General features: G+C 46.1%; 1 protein-coding gene across 5 annotated transcripts in view; it reads left to right on the top strand.

Annotated features, from left to right (window-relative positions):
- The first annotated feature begins 279 nt into the window (after positions 1-279).
- Positions 280-15,175, top strand: part of LOC147616397 (PHAF1 protein At3g51130-like) — a 62,984-nt gene continuing 48,088 nt past the window's right edge. For 3 of the 5 annotated variants that reach the window (XR_015262491.1, XR_015262490.1, XM_086777471.1), the window contains exons 1-8: positions 280-475; positions 581-663; positions 2,348-2,422; positions 2,517-2,584; positions 2,726-2,831; positions 2,923-2,983; positions 3,074-3,249; positions 3,735-3,797. Coding sequence is in view for 3 of the 5 variants with exons in the window: in XM_086777471.1 (XP_086633597.1) it covers positions 418-475; positions 581-663; positions 2,348-2,422; positions 2,517-2,584; positions 2,726-2,831; positions 2,923-2,983; positions 3,074-3,249; positions 3,735-3,797 (690 nt within the window). In the remaining 2 variants the exon portion in view is untranslated. The remainder of the gene's footprint in view (positions 476-580; positions 664-2,347; positions 2,423-2,516; positions 2,585-2,725; positions 2,832-2,922; positions 2,984-3,073; positions 3,250-3,734; positions 3,798-15,175) is intronic. The other 2 variants (XM_086777469.1, XM_086777468.1) reach the window with 1 other exon arrangement.

Here is a 15,175-nt window from a genome sequence, read left to right as displayed (position 1 = left end):
CCTCCACTTTTGGAGGTGTCGGGGTCCTTAGCCTGTAAAATAGTAAGTCTATAGAGCCTAGAGGGTGCTCAAAGCACCCACCTTCTACACCAGCTAGAGGGCCTTTGAGACGGTAAAAGCTGATAGGCTGTAAGCTTTTCTACCCAATACACCTCCAAAACTAGGGGGCCTCTAAACCAATACACCTCCAAAACTAGGGGGCCTCTAAACCAAGTCGACCCAACGTGTGTATTTTTATTTTACCTTAGGCTACATGTGCTGTTGTGTAGTCAGGCAATGTTTGGACGGTTTAAAGAGGGAAGAACAAAAAAAAACCATAATGATCGAGGAACTTAGAACAGAAATCATAAACATCGACTCGAGCTCTGCGTGCGGGCGAGCGTGTCTGCGTGCGTCCGTGTGTATGTTCTGTTCGTCATGGGTTCCCTTACGCTTGATTTGAGGCCTGGCGTGGGCCTCGGGCCTTTCATCCTCGGTAAGAAAGCCACTGCCACAGCCAGTACCTTAATTGCACACAGTAAGCTCTTCTCCCCTTTGCCATCTGACACACAAGCAATCGTACACTTTGATGTCCGTACAGGTATGCCTGTGTGTGACGCATTTGCGTACGTGGACCAACACCCGGGCACCTTTGATGCCGTCCAAGTCAAATATCACGATGAGGTAAATCCCCCCCCCCCCCCCCCCCGTCCTAAAAAAGAAAAAAACAAAAGTTTCCCCTTTAGCCCCAGTAATCCATCCCTCTGGCGCCTCTGAAAATATAAGGAAGTAGACCTCTCTCTTCTATTCGGGTATGCTGTTTAAGTATGTTGGCATATGGTGTATCTGTATGAATGCAATACATGTGTGTGTATGTATGTGCGTGTGTCTAAATGTATGCATCCATGCGTGTGTACGTATGTTGTATTTATGCATGTTTGTTTGTGTGTGTGTGTTGGTTGTTGTGGGTGTTTTGGGGGGGTAAGAGGGCGGTATAGTCTTTGTATTGGAGATTTATTAATTGGAATAAATCTAGGTTCGATGAGCATTGCTTCCAATTTAATAGATCATGATAACACTCTCTCTCTCTCTCTCTCTCTCATAGACCCATTGGGTCTTTTCTTCTATTAGTTAATTAAAAGCAGCCACAATGGGCTAGATACAACCACAAAGGGCTAAATACAAACTCGCATCATATAAGGGGAAGAGACACTTCTCCTCCGGCTGGCTGGTATGTGAGGAGAAGGCTATCTCGGGGGGGGGGGGGGGTGTGCGGGGGGCAACCACACGGGTTAGACCCATTGGGTCTTTTGAAGACGCTTATATAACTTACTCTCTCTCTCTCTCTCTCTCACACACACACACACACACACACACACACACATGACCCGCATGAATACGAGAGTGTGTGCATGCAGACGTGCATGCATGCAATTACTGGCATTAAAGATCATGGGAACACACACACTTGTATGCACAAATACTTGTATGCTTAGAACGTGGTTAACTCTCTCTCCCCCTCTCTCTCTCTCTTTTCCTAGGACTAGCATCTATTGTGGTAGGCAACATAGTGTAAGTCCATCTCAGTCTTTAAGAAAAATTGCGAGAGTTGATGCAGAAATTACATGCCACGGGTAGATTCAAACCTAATACCTCCACTCAGGGAGGAGGCATGTGTGTTACCGCTGAGCTATAGCCCAGAAGCCAAGTCCATCTTAGTCGTAGGTGCTTGCGGTTTCATAGGCACCTACTTTGATATGGGGTTTTGATCATAGTTTTGGAAAACACCTGAAATGAGGGGTCTCCAGGCCAAAACATCCGTTTTTGGGGGTTCAGAATGTGTTTGAGCATTTAGTCACTTCCTGATTGTTTGGCCTGATCTTGCTGATTCCCCTCTCCCGAATTGGCTGTTTTTGGGCAATGGCTGGTGTTTCCCCTCTGCACCCTGTAGGTCTAAGCTTTTTCTTATGTGTTTTTGTGCTGAATAAGAGGACCATGTTGCTCTCATTCATCTGTTTGTCCTTAATCTGTTCTCACTTCTTGTCCTCTCCCTTCCTTCCCTCTTTCACTTCCTCTTGAATACCTTCCTTCCCCCTCCTCTAACTTGCCCCTGCCTAGTTGACATTGTGTTCCCATTTTGGCCACCTCAAAACTTCCTTTCCCTTTCCCATTTCTGTTTTTGCTTCTGTATTCCCTTATGACATAATCAGGGTATTAAGATGCACCTCTTGTATAAGAAATTCTACTCATGGGTACATATTTTTGCCCACTTTATGCTTGCTACTTTCATCACCTTATTTTGAGGTTTATTTTTTGTTTTAAATTTGTTGGTAAGTTTCTATTAAATGGTATTGTTCTGTGCATGCAGGAGCCTTTATTGTATGATTTAGTGATCAGTTTTCCCAATCACGGGTTCCATTTACGATTCGAGCCCCGCTCTCAGGTATCCAGGAAGAAATGCATGTGTCCTTGCCTTTGTAGTCTGCTTCTGATATGTGGATTAATCCATCTTATGTGCCCACCCCATCCCCCCCTAGAGGTTGCGTCTCATAGAGGTTTTTGATGTGCAACGACTTCAAATGCGATATGCAACATCGTCAATCGGGTATGCCAGAGATGTGCATGTGTGGATATATATTATGCGATCTATTTTTTTTTTCTGGCAGTTTTGTTTGATTTTCAACTTTCCAACCCTTTTTCTTTTCAAATTTACTTTCTCATTTGTATTTTATTCAAAAAATTTCAGGGGTGCAAATATTGCAGCCACGTTTGTAGCTGTTTATGCCCTCTTTGGTCCAACGTTTCCTGGAACTTATGACATGGAGCGATGTACATACACCCTTTTTTACCCGGTATTGATCTCACTGCATCCTTGCACTAATTTTTCTACTCCTGCCAGGGTGGCATTTTTTGAAAGTTTTAATTTTTTCTTTTGGATGCCAGGGTTTATCTTTTGCTTTTCCAATACCTGCCCAGTATGCTGTAAGCTGCCAAGGTCGGGAAGGTAGGCGTTAAGTTGATGAATTGCTTATATTTGTTTGGAAATCATGTATATACATGTAATGTAGTTTGCTTTTGTTTTTTTCTTGAACAGCTGAATTGCCTCTTGAGTTTCCAGATGGTACCACGCCCGTCATGTCGCGGGTATGTGTTTACGACAGTTCAATAGGTAGTGGTGGAGTTGGTGTGGGAATCGGGTCATCATTAAAGAAAGCTGTACTACCACAGCTTCCTGCTGGAAACCTCTATCTCGAGGAAGTGCATGTCAAGGTTGCCTACCCCTTTCTTCCCTTTTACTCCTTTCATCTCATTAAAAATCTGGTTAAAAAATAGAGGAAAAAATGGCTTTCATCCTTTCAAGTGCTATTTATATAAACAAATGTACATACATAGATATAAACACATATACGTCGTACACATACATATATACAAATACATACATACACATATGTATACGTGTAAACGCACATATTTGTATGTGTGTGCAGGCGTGTGTATATATATGTGTGTCTTTACACACACACACACACACTCTCCGACACATGTATAGTATATGACATCAAAAGTCATCGCTAACATGGGCCCTTAGTATGGAATCTGGATACAAGAGATATGTTTCCAACATGATTGCAATTCAACTTGTAACAATGGTCTCTTGAGTTACGTGGTTGTGATGTTTTATGTAGCTTAAGGAGGAGCTCTTGTTTAAAAGGGAAGGCCAACATTTACTCAAGTGGTTGTGATGTCTTGTGTAGCTTGGGGAGGAGCTTTTGTTTACAAGCGGAGGCCAACACTTACTCTTTGGTGCATCTCCTCAGGTATATCATTTTTTTGGAGGATTTACTTGGTAGCATGAGAGGCAGTACAATTGTGATTCATTTGCGAACATACACTCACTTAATAGATTGTCGTTATGATTTAGCTCGCCCCCTCCTCCAAAAAAGATATGTCTATTAATAAAGATTTGAACGTTTTTTACTTCATCCAAGGAGGTAAAATCTACAATGAAATACAGAGGGGGTTCCCCCATGGCTGGCTGCTCTTGAAGGGGGAGGTGGGAAAAGTGACATTGGGGACCTGTAATTTGGCGTCCCCTTGCCCCCTCTATACCACTCACTTTGGGACCCCCCATTTCCCACTTCACCCTCATTCATTTTCCATCATAATCTTATTCCATCTATGAAAATCACTTTCTTGCCATACCGCAGCACTGGATCTTACATTGCTGATATTCACACATACATCACGCCTTAGGTGTCAGTTCTGTCACTTAACCAGTCAGGCATATAGGTTACCCTAGCATAGTAGCAATTAGGAGCATGTTTAGCATAGGAATCAAAGGCTCTGGGCCAGCCTATGAGCCTTGCCTTGTGGGCCAGGGTCAGATTCAGTTGGCTATTAGTTAGGACAGCACGTGCACCATAGTGGGAAGCGATTGCATAAAATAGTTATTGTTTGCAATCATGAGCATTTTCTACAGGCCGATAGCAATAAAAGTCACCGACCAAAAGCATTTAAAAAAAATATAAGGAGCCCTCAGCCATTGCCCAAAATCATCTCATTCTCATAGAATTCAGAGTCAGCATTGCAGGAGTGTGGCTTAAGACTTGGTCTTGGGCATATCTATTCAGCCAAGCACTCTATGTGCTACAGTCCCAAGGCAGCCCGAAGCTATCTTCAGCATTCATCCTTCAGTATTGCATCTCCCTCGACAGATCTGGGTGTGCATAAGGCTCTCTGAAGTGGGTTATAATTGTCTTCAACCTGTTTGATGGTTTAGTAAACGTTTGGTCTACATCGTCCTTGCGTTTGGCAATCCTCATCAATCATCTTCAGTAAGTTTTCTGCATTGTAAAGAAGTTCTCCAAAGTAATAAAGCTTGCTTATGGGAGGGGGCTCTTAAGTGGGTGGATTGGGACCCAATCTGGTGTCCTCTCTGCACTCTCTCTTCAGCTCTATGAAGCACCTAGGCCTATGACCTCTTCCACAAACCTGGGATCAGATGACTAATGAATGTACTAGGTCTTGCTATTCATAGGCTCATGGAATTGCCCCTACAACCACCTGATTGCTTTTGGCCAAGTCTCTTGGACAAATAAATACCCAAAATCTCATAAAATGTTGGTCAATGTCTAAAAAAGCTCCTAAACATAGCCAAAATAGGGGATGAAGCATGCCCACATTTTGTGCATGTGACAATCTGTCAGGAAATCTCTAGTTGCATCAATCTGTACCTTGAAGTCGCAAATGTTGTGCATATGACAAGCCATCAAGATATCTTTAGCTACATTAATCTGAATACCCTGAAGTCCCAACGTTACCGTATATAAGCATAAATGCTTAGCGGTGTTGTAGGCAAACTCGACCATTGGGATGTACCTCTCCCAATCAAATGGACTCCTGGAGACGCATGCACGAAGCATATCCTCCAAAACCCAATTCGCCCTCTCTGTTTGCGCATCAGACCGAGGATGATCAAAGGAATTCGTACTTAGTGTAGTCTTCAATTTTTGGGAGACCAACTGCCAGAAGTGTCTAGAAAACTTCAGGTCCCTATCACTGATTATGTCAGAAGGTAAATCGTATAATCTAGAAAGTTGCTCAACTAACTGTTGTGCCAATTCAAATGCCTTTATGGTTGACCTAGTTGTTAAAAATCTAGCCATCTTGGCCACTAAAAAATCCATGGAAAGCTTTTCCATTTTATTATATGAGATTTCTAAGGGATGTAACAACCTCTAGCTCTGAGGTGTTCAGCCTTAGTCCCTTGATAGTGAGAACATCTTACCACATAGTCGTGGACAAATGCCTTCATCTTAGGCCATTAAAACATTTGCTTTACTAAATCATAAGTTCGTTGTACCCTTGGCAGGTAGGAGCATCATATGATCTGCTTCCTACTCTCAACACGATCCGGTATGCAAACTCTATCATCCTGGAACAATAACCCATTCCGAATAAGGAACTGCTACCATCCACCCTAACGGGAGATATATTCCTTGAGTCATGGTCTACATCCACAGAGCTCCCAACTTGGACTTGTTGCCAATACCAACCAAAATACTCGTGGGTCTTACATAGTCCTCTATACAAGTCAGTCCTAATCTCGGTGAAACTCAAAAGGTTCCCCTTACCAATCGTACTCAAAGCAACTGCAATCCCGTTCGGACTACCCTTCCTATACTTTATTTCCATTTCAAAATTCCGCCCACTGTATGTATGGGAAGTTGCTTATGGCCTTTGAAGGTGGCGAACGCCATCTTTGCGTTCTTGAGGGTTAGTCGATGTAAAGAAATCTCGTGGCACAACATCTGTTGCTTGCATTTTGAAAGAGATGCTCACATGATATCTGTACTCCATGTTTGGGCCTCTATCTAGACCCTAGTGCCTTGAGGGAAGTAAAGGCGGCATCCATCTAGGCGCCAATCTAGGGGCTTTCCGGGGTGTGCTCTGAAGACAGTGAATCAAGGCCAAGGCACTGTGTCTTAGAACATCTGGAATTTGTGGTCACGTGTAGGAAGAGGTTGACTTTTTTGAGTGTCCTATCAAGAGCCAAAGAAAGGAAAGGGGGTGGGGGGGGGGAGGGGGTGTGTAGATCTCCTTAATACGTTGGCATAACTTTGGGTCTTATATGATGCGACTTGTACCTGTGATCTTGTTGCGACAGGTCGCCAAAATGTAAGAGAACTAGGGCATGTGTTGAGGTTGGAGAATGTTTTGCTATTAGTCATGCTCGGAAATATTCAACTTTAATCAAGTTAAAAGGATGTAGCAAATGAATCAACAAAAATATACCAATGGAGCTGTCTCGGGTGCATGCTCACTCGTTAAGATAAAAACGGTCCCGGGTCGAGGTGGGTAAGATTTGTACCATGCTTCCATCGGTAAGGCTTTGGGGGCCCGCCCATTCTCTGGAATGTGTTGGTGGTGAATATCAACTTGTTCCGGGTTGTCCCCGACGAAGAGAGAAGTGGGGGTGGGGGGTATAAGGTAGACGAGGTTGGGGGCAAGGTTAGGTGGAGATCTAGGAGGAGGTGGGGTGTCACGTGCACTCTCCCAAGTGTGACATGGACATGCTTCTATCCATTGGCCACCTAAGAGGTCGAGTATGTAAGCCTAGTGGGGCGTGCCGTGACAGATTCAACCACGTGTCCAATGTCACGTGCATCCCGCAGGGATCTTGCACAATACACCACACTGAGCGGGGAATAGGCCCCGCCCCCTTTCAAGAATTTATTCAGGAACAAACCACGGGCATGCTAGCAAGGATCAATGTTACGGCCCTGTGTTTTTCTCTTGAAATTATGCAAGTGCGCATGGGAACATGGTGGATGGTATCAGTTTGGGGCAATAGCTTTATGGACAAGTTTGGGGGGGGACAAAGGGTTTAAAACCAATAAACAAAAGAACACCTTGTTGGGAAATGAATCGTGGCCCTTGGAGGTGGGATTAGGCTATTATTGGCGGGGACTCTCTTTTTGGAGGAATCAGGTTGCAGCTTTAGGTGGGTGTGCTTTTTCTCTCACACGTAGAAAAAGCAACTGGGCTGTAGGGCTCTCCCTCTCTCCCTTAGAAGGTTGGCTGGCAGGCTGCAGGCGGCGCATAGCTGAGTAGGAGGTGGGGCTGGACTACGCTTGCTCCCTCTCTCTGTCACAAAATTCCTTACAGCTTCTATTTTTTCTACTGTTCATGTGTGGCATGTGGAGCTTGACATGACATACATGTATGGCTAGTGTAGCCTGACATGGTGTGTCTGTGTGGCATATGGAGCTTGACATGACAGGACATGTATGGCTGGTATAGCCTGACATGATAGTACATGTGTGGCTTGTGGGGCATGACATGGTATACATGTATGGCCATGGAGCTTGACATGATGAAAGTCTCTGGGACTAGCTATCTTGTGTATTTATGTTCTGGAAAGGTTTCGGAAGGATCATGAGCCTTGGACATTTTATCGGATACAACTGAGCAGATGGGTGTTTCTTCCAATATAATTGCGCACTCATGTGTGTGCATGACTTTGATTTTATCTTTGGATGACTTGTCTTGTTTGCGTGGACAATGCCTGAGATTTCTGCCTGTGTTGTCCATGGGGCCGGAGACGCTTGGGCACCTTGTGGACGTGTATGTGCACACCTGTTTGGGACTGACAGGTGGTCTACATGTGTTTTGCAGGGTATTCCCAAAAACTCAATTTACAGCTTTATGAGTTCACATGTTAATAATTATGGATGTAGGTTCACACACTTATAAGTGACCAGACAACTTATAAGTGAGTACACATTGAGCAGGACTTATTTAATACACGTGGCGGCCAAAGACCGGGCACTGGACATTATTTGGACTCCCTTCATGTAGGCGCCCCTTTCTGGACCAGAAAAAGCACACGTGTGGGCTATTTTGAGCGGGAAAGCCTCTATTATTGACAAAACTCTAGATTGGAGGGGGGCGCATGCTTTTCAGGAGTGCATGAGGGCTGGTCGGTTGGTTTTCAGCGTGTTGGCAAGTTTCTACGCCATCCATCGCGACTGAAGTTCACCGGATGCATGGGAGAAGCTAGCCGACTCCTTCTGCATGTTCTCCACTGATGGCCGGTGGATTTACAGCTTGAATAGAGGTTGGACAGAGGTTAAAAACAGGGAGGAAGAGCGGGTCGTGGGCTTCTAGACAATTTTCCTTCCGACCGGAGGTTTGCAGGCAATTGTGCACAATTGCTGGTCGCTTTCTTCTGTGGCTACCGAGGGCTGGTCGATTGCTGAAAACAACCTTTGAGGGCTGGTCGATTTGCTTTATGAGCCAAACAGGAGGAAGATGATGATGTTGAGTTGTCCCGGGCTGATGTGGGAGTGCTATGGGCTGTCCATAGTTGTCCTGCATGTGCTTGATGCCGGGAATGCTCACTTGTGCTGAAATTGTCAGCAGATTCAGATATTGTGATGTTTTTCTTGTTTTCATATCGTATTGGAAGAAAAGGTGCAGCCAGTGGTGAACCCTGGGCACCCGCAAAGTTGTATTGGAAGCAGACTCCTTTTTGGTAATCTAACCATAAGGGGGGGGGTCAGCCCATCTTCTAGCCCCTAGTGTGGTGTACTATGCAGCTTTTTCATCTTGTTTTATCTGGTATGCATATGCGTATTTTCAGATTTCATGATTGATTAGATTTTCCGTGTTTAGTTGCCCCTTTCGTTTACACACTCTCTCTCTCTCTCTCTCTCTCTCTCTCTCTCTCTCTCTCTGTGTGTGTGTGTGTGTGTGTGTGTGTGGAAAGCTGGCGAGCAGACTGTAGGTAGCGCACAACTGAGCAGGAGGTGGGACTGGAATATGCTTGTTTTCTCTCTCTCTCTCTCTCTCTCTCTCTCTCTCTCTCTCTCTCTCTCTCTCGGAAGGGGGGGTCGACATGATTGCAGGCGGCTGCAGGCTGTAGGAGGCGTTTCTCACGCCCTCTCTCTTGGAAGGAGGTGGGTTGCATGAAGCACACAGAGGCTGACAGCCGAGAGGTTTCTCTCTCTCTCTCTCTCTCTCTCTCTCTCTCTCTCTCTCTCCTCGCGAGAGTAGGTGGAGCTGCAGGAAGCGTACAGGGACTGACAGCCGGGCAGGTGTTCTCACGCACTCTCTCTTTGGAAGGAGGCGGGCTGCAAGAGGTGCAGTAGACACGCTTTTCTCTCTTTGGGTTATGGAAAAAAGCACAGGGTGTTGCTATGGAAAACAGCCTTGGTTTTGGCACCGTGTTTGGATGGTGTCTCTGTGGGTTTCTCATGGAAACAGGACCTTGGTTTCGAGGAAACATGCCTATGGTTTATGGGAAACAGGCCTTTGGTTTCAGGTGGAAACAAGTCTACGGTTTCTTGTGGAAACATGTTTTTGGTTTCTCCAAGAGATAGGTCACATGCAGGCAGTGGTTACAGGAATGGACACATGTTTGGTACAGCCTTGTTGTTGAGGGGTCGGGGAATCCATGACTCAGATGGATAGTACCCTTGGAAGGTAGAGAGGGATGGTACAGGTGTGTCGACTGTATGGTATGCGGTGTGGTGATGCGAGTTCTCTTGTGGGAAACAACTTGGAGTCTTTGCTGAGAGACAGGAGCACTGGATGTATTGGGATGTGTGCTGCTCATAGGGTGAGAGACTACGGGTAGTAATGGCAGCCTTGATTGTGGGAGAAAGCTTCTGTATGTAGGACTCAATGTGTGAGAGTCTTTTGATGTCTCGTCATCCCGCACTTGGATGTCACATAGACATATTTGTACAGAAGGTGTAGGACCTGGGGTGGGAAAGTGGTCCCATGTGAGCCCAATCCGGGACGAGTCAGCGAGGGTTCCATTCTAGTCGTCCGAAGTCAGGTGTGCATTGTCCTGCACATGAAGCAGTGCTAGTCCGCGCTGGGAATCTCCCTTTGGAATGATGTCAGTGGTTTTGTGTATCTGGTATGATATTGGATGCCAGACCTCTGTGTAGACATGTAGGTTTGCATGTAGAATAGGGGCCAGCCCATAGGGCTACCCCAGAGCCAAGCCTAAGGCTCATGTAGTGGGCATGGGGAGGTCTAGAACCACCCCAAGGGGCCAGGAGGGCCCCATGTTATGCCCACTTGCCCTAGCTTGGGCTGGAAGGGCTGTAGGCCAGCCCTAGGGCCTCTGTACAGCCCTTAGAGGCCAGTCGGCCAGGTGTGGGGCAGCCCACACAGGCTGCCAAGCAGCCAAAGGCCATGCGCATAGGTGGCCAGCCCTCCATAGGTCTGAATGCGTAGGATTTAATAGCATTGAATGCTATTTTCTGCAGTCGTGAGGCTTTATTAATCAGCCGCTTGGATTTATACCAGCCGCCAGCACACTGAAGGGGTATAAATACCCATGGCATAATTCAGTCCTAGTTATCTCATATTTCACCAAGTGCTGAAGCTAATCAAGGGGCCAGGACAGCCAAGGAGAAGCTAACACAAAGGGGTGAAGGATTGAAGGTCAAGGGCAGAGGATTCTCCTCGGCCAAGAAGGTTCAGGTTCAGTCTTTTATTTTCAGTTTTGCATCATTCTAATAAAAGCAAATACACCATTCGTGGGTGGTGGGGGCCCTACAGAGGGTATTTGGGACCCAATACTGAGTCCTCTTCTCCCTTTCTCTCTCTCTCTCTATTTTTTTGCACATCTACATTCAGTTTTGTGCGTTAATTTCGTCGCGACAAGTGTGCTGATTTCTGAGCATTGAAGTTACCGATCTCCCCCGAAGCTTCCGCATGTTACATTTGATGTGGACAATGGCTGGAACTGTTTTGTGGATGCCGAGGGAACATGAGGCCATGGTACAGGAATTGGATGGGTGCTCATGGAGGAGTTTGGCTATGGTATTGGTTCCTTTCTCCTTGGCATGAGTTTACAGGTTCTTGGCAGGTTTGAAGTGTTCCTCTGTGCCGGCTGAGTTTCCAGGCATATTGTAATCAAAGCTCTTCTAATCAATTAAAGAAATACCACAAGGGGCGCCATTGCGTTTTGGGGCCAATTGGTGTTTGTGTACTGTTTGCAGGAGCACTTTATTTGAAGTGTTTGATCTGTTTTTGGGTGAAAGCCAGTTCCACCGCCCTTTGGTTTCTCTGAAGGCCGGTTTCAATCGATACAATCAATGAATACAAAACAAATAGATATGCTGATGCAGGATATCCAAGTCGTGGTCGATGTCGAGGTATGAGATCTTTGATGCTGAGCACACCATGAGGATGACCCACAAGAAACTCTCACTGGGATAGTACCAGATCCAAAATCAAAATCTAAGTGTAGATCCAAATCCAAGTCCAAGTCCAAACTCCTAAGTTTAAGTCCAAGAATCAGTTGCTCATCCCATGAGTAATTTTGCTATTGTGCAGCCATGCACGATAGCAAAATGCAGCAAAAGGGAGCCTCCAAGGTGGTGCTGCAGGCCGGCCAGTTTTTGGACGGAGGGAGCATTTTGTGTGTGTGTATATGCGGCTTCCGTGTATGAGCCAATCGGCTACACCCACCCTTCATCGCTGCAAGGATGAAACCTTCGCCTAGTCCTTGACCACAAAGGTGTTTTTGTTTTTCTTCGCATACATCTGCAGCAGGTACAGGTGTGTAGAACATTGAGCTTGCTGACAAGAGATCCAAGCAAGGAAGGCAGCACGTACAGTGGTAAGTCCATCCATAGATGAAGCTCAATAGGAGGGAGCGTCCAAGGATGCCGGAATCTTTCAAGAATCGGTGACAGAGTCGCCAAGAAAGTGGATGCGGTGGTTGTGGGCATGGCTAGGAAGCCATGCGTCTTCCAGGGAAGGGAAGAAGGTAAAACAAATTGCTCTCTCCTGTGCATGAATCCCAAGAGGAACCTGGCTGGTGGCGGCCATGTGCGGCTGGCTGCAAGCAGGGACTGTCAGGTGTGTGGTTGCAAGGTGCGTCCAGGTCGGCTGGGCTTGGAAGGGCGCATCAAGCTGGGCGGCACTTTTTGCCTGTAGTCTAGTGGTGCAGCAACACCTTGGCAGCCTGTTGTAGCAAGTGCAAGCAAAGACTGAGGCCTGTGCGCCCAGGCCAGTGGGTTGGACTGCAGGCAGGACGGGGGCCTGTGTGCTTGTACGCTGCCTGGACAGCAGGCAAGCGTGCATGGTACAAGGTGGCTGACTGGGCAGAAGGTGGAAAATTTGGCGCATGACAAAAAAGGGGGGAAATGGGCAGATTTGGCGCATAGGAAAAAGCAAAGAGCTGGGTGCTCAGGAAAAAAGTAGGGGCATGCATATTTAGTGGTATGGAGACGGGTTTTCCATGTGGGCTTTTTCTTGTGCTAAAAGTGGGGCTTTTATTTTAATCCTTAACTTCTATAGAAAAGCACAAAAATTAAAGCAAGCTTTTTATGAACGCTCCATGCACTATAAATTCACCGCAGCCTATCCTATTTGCTTGTACTCTCAAGCTTTGTATGCTTGATGTGCGCCATCGCTACACTCCGATCTCCAACGGCTGAAAGCCTTGTTGCATCCCTCTCATTGACTCGTATCTTCTCTGTAACCTTTCACTTCCTTACCATGGAGGACCAAACAGCCACTACCACTACTGGAAGCCCACAAGCTAATGCTCAAGGTAATGATTCCCATGCAGATTCCTTTCACGGTCAAGCACCAGGTTTGGATGGAGCAAAGTCTTGATACTTTGCAAGCTACCATCACTACCGTGACCAGTTGTCTCGCCGCACTTGAAACTATGTTATAGGCTTTGAGTAGGCTCGTCGGCCTTCAAAACAAATTACAGTTTGACGCTGTGCCTTTTTCTGGAGAGAAAAAGGACTGCGAGGAAGCTATAGTCAAGAACGGGTCAGACCAGTGGACGACTTGCTTCGACTCGATGTTGGGTAGGAGGGCAACTAGCTTGCACACACAGACACACACACACACAACCTCAAGCACAGAAAAACGCGAGTGCTCGAAAAGATGTAATCGATAATGATAATGTAAAAGTACAAAGGATGAGTACTAAAGTACTCTAGGGCAAAGTGCTTGAAAACAGAAGGGGCATCTGAACACGGAAAATCTAATCAATCATGAAATCTGAAAATACACATATGCATGGCAGATAAAACAAGATGACAAATCTGCACAGTACGCCACACTAGGGGTTAGAAGATGGGCTGGTTAGATTACCAAAAAGGAGTCTGTTTCCAATACAACTTTGCGGGTGCCAAGGGTTCACCATTGGCTGCACTTGTTTCTTCCAATACAATATGAAAACAAGAAAACATCAGATAATCTGAATTTGCTGACAATTCTCAGCACAAGTGAGCATTCCCGGCATCAAGCACATGCAGGACAACTATGGACAGCCCATAGCACTCCCACATCAGCCCGAGACAACTCAACATCTTCATCTTCTTTTTGTTTGGCTCATAGGGCAAGTTGACCAGCCCTCAAAGGCTGTTTTCAGCAGTCAACCAGCCCTCAGTAGCCACAGAAGAAAGCGACCAGCAGTTGTGCACAAGCCTGCAAACCTCCGGTCGGAAGGAAAACTGTCTAGAAGCCCACGACCAGCTCTTCCTCCCTGTTTTTAACCTCTGTCCAGCCCCTATTCAAGCTGTAAATCAGCTGGCCAGCAGTGGAGAACATGCAGAAAGAGTCGGCCTGCTTCTCCCATGCAACCGGTGAACTTCAGTTGCGATGGATGGCTGTAGAAACTTGCCAACAGGCTGAAAACCAGTCGACCAGCCCTCATGCACCTGAAAAGCAAGCCCCCCCCCTCCAATCTGGAGTTTTTGTCAATAATAGAGGCTTCCCCGCTGAAAATAGCCCACACGTGTGCTTTTCTAGCCTAGAAAGGGGCGCCTACATGAAAGAGGTCCAAATAATGTCCAGTGCCCGGTCTTTGGCCGCCACGTGTATTAAATAAGTCCTGCTCAATGTGTACTCACTTATAAGTTGTCTGGTCACTTATAAGTGAGTGTGAACTTGCATCCATAATTATTAACATGTGAACTCATAAAGCTGTAAATTGAGTTTTTGGGAATACTTACCACCTGCAAAACACATGTAGACCACCTGTGAGTCCCAAACAAGTGGGCACATACACGTCCATAGGGTGCCCAGGTGTCCCTTGCCCCATGGACAACACAGGCAGAAATCTCCGGCATTGTCTAGGGAAACAAGACAAGTCATCCAAAGATAAAATCAAAGTCATGCACACACGAGTGTAATTATATTGGAAGAAACACCCATTTGCTTAGTTGTATCCAATAAAATGTCCAGGGCTCATGATCCTTCCGGAACCTTCCCAGAACATAAATACGCAAGATCTCCAAGATAGCTAGTCCCAGAGACTTTCATCATGTTAGGCTCCATGGCCATACATGTACACCATTGCAAGCCCCACAAGCCACACATGTACTATCATGTCAGGCTACACCAGCCATACATGTACTGTCATGTCAGGCTCCATATGCCACACAGACACACCATGTTAGGCTACATCAGCCATACATGTATGTCATGTCAGGCTCCACATGCCACATAAACAGTAGAAAAATAGAAGCTCTAAGGAATTTTGTGATAGTGCCCACACACAAGATTGTGTTCGCACGGGGAAAAAAATCCTTGTCCAGTTAGGGTAAAAAGTGCCTAGGGATAGAGCGGGCTCACACCATAAACGGGCCAGACGGACATGACTAACAAACCCCGCTCAAGTGAATGGTGTGAACGGAGACAGGGT

Source organism: Cibotium barometz, chromosome 38 (genome assembly GCF_041138505.1).
Source record: "Cibotium barometz isolate CiBa-2024 chromosome 38, ASM4113850v1, whole genome shotgun sequence".
Taxonomy (NCBI): Eukaryota; Viridiplantae; Streptophyta; class Polypodiopsida; order Cyatheales; family Cibotiaceae; genus Cibotium; species Cibotium barometz.
This window is presented reverse-complemented; position numbering and strand designations above follow the sequence as displayed.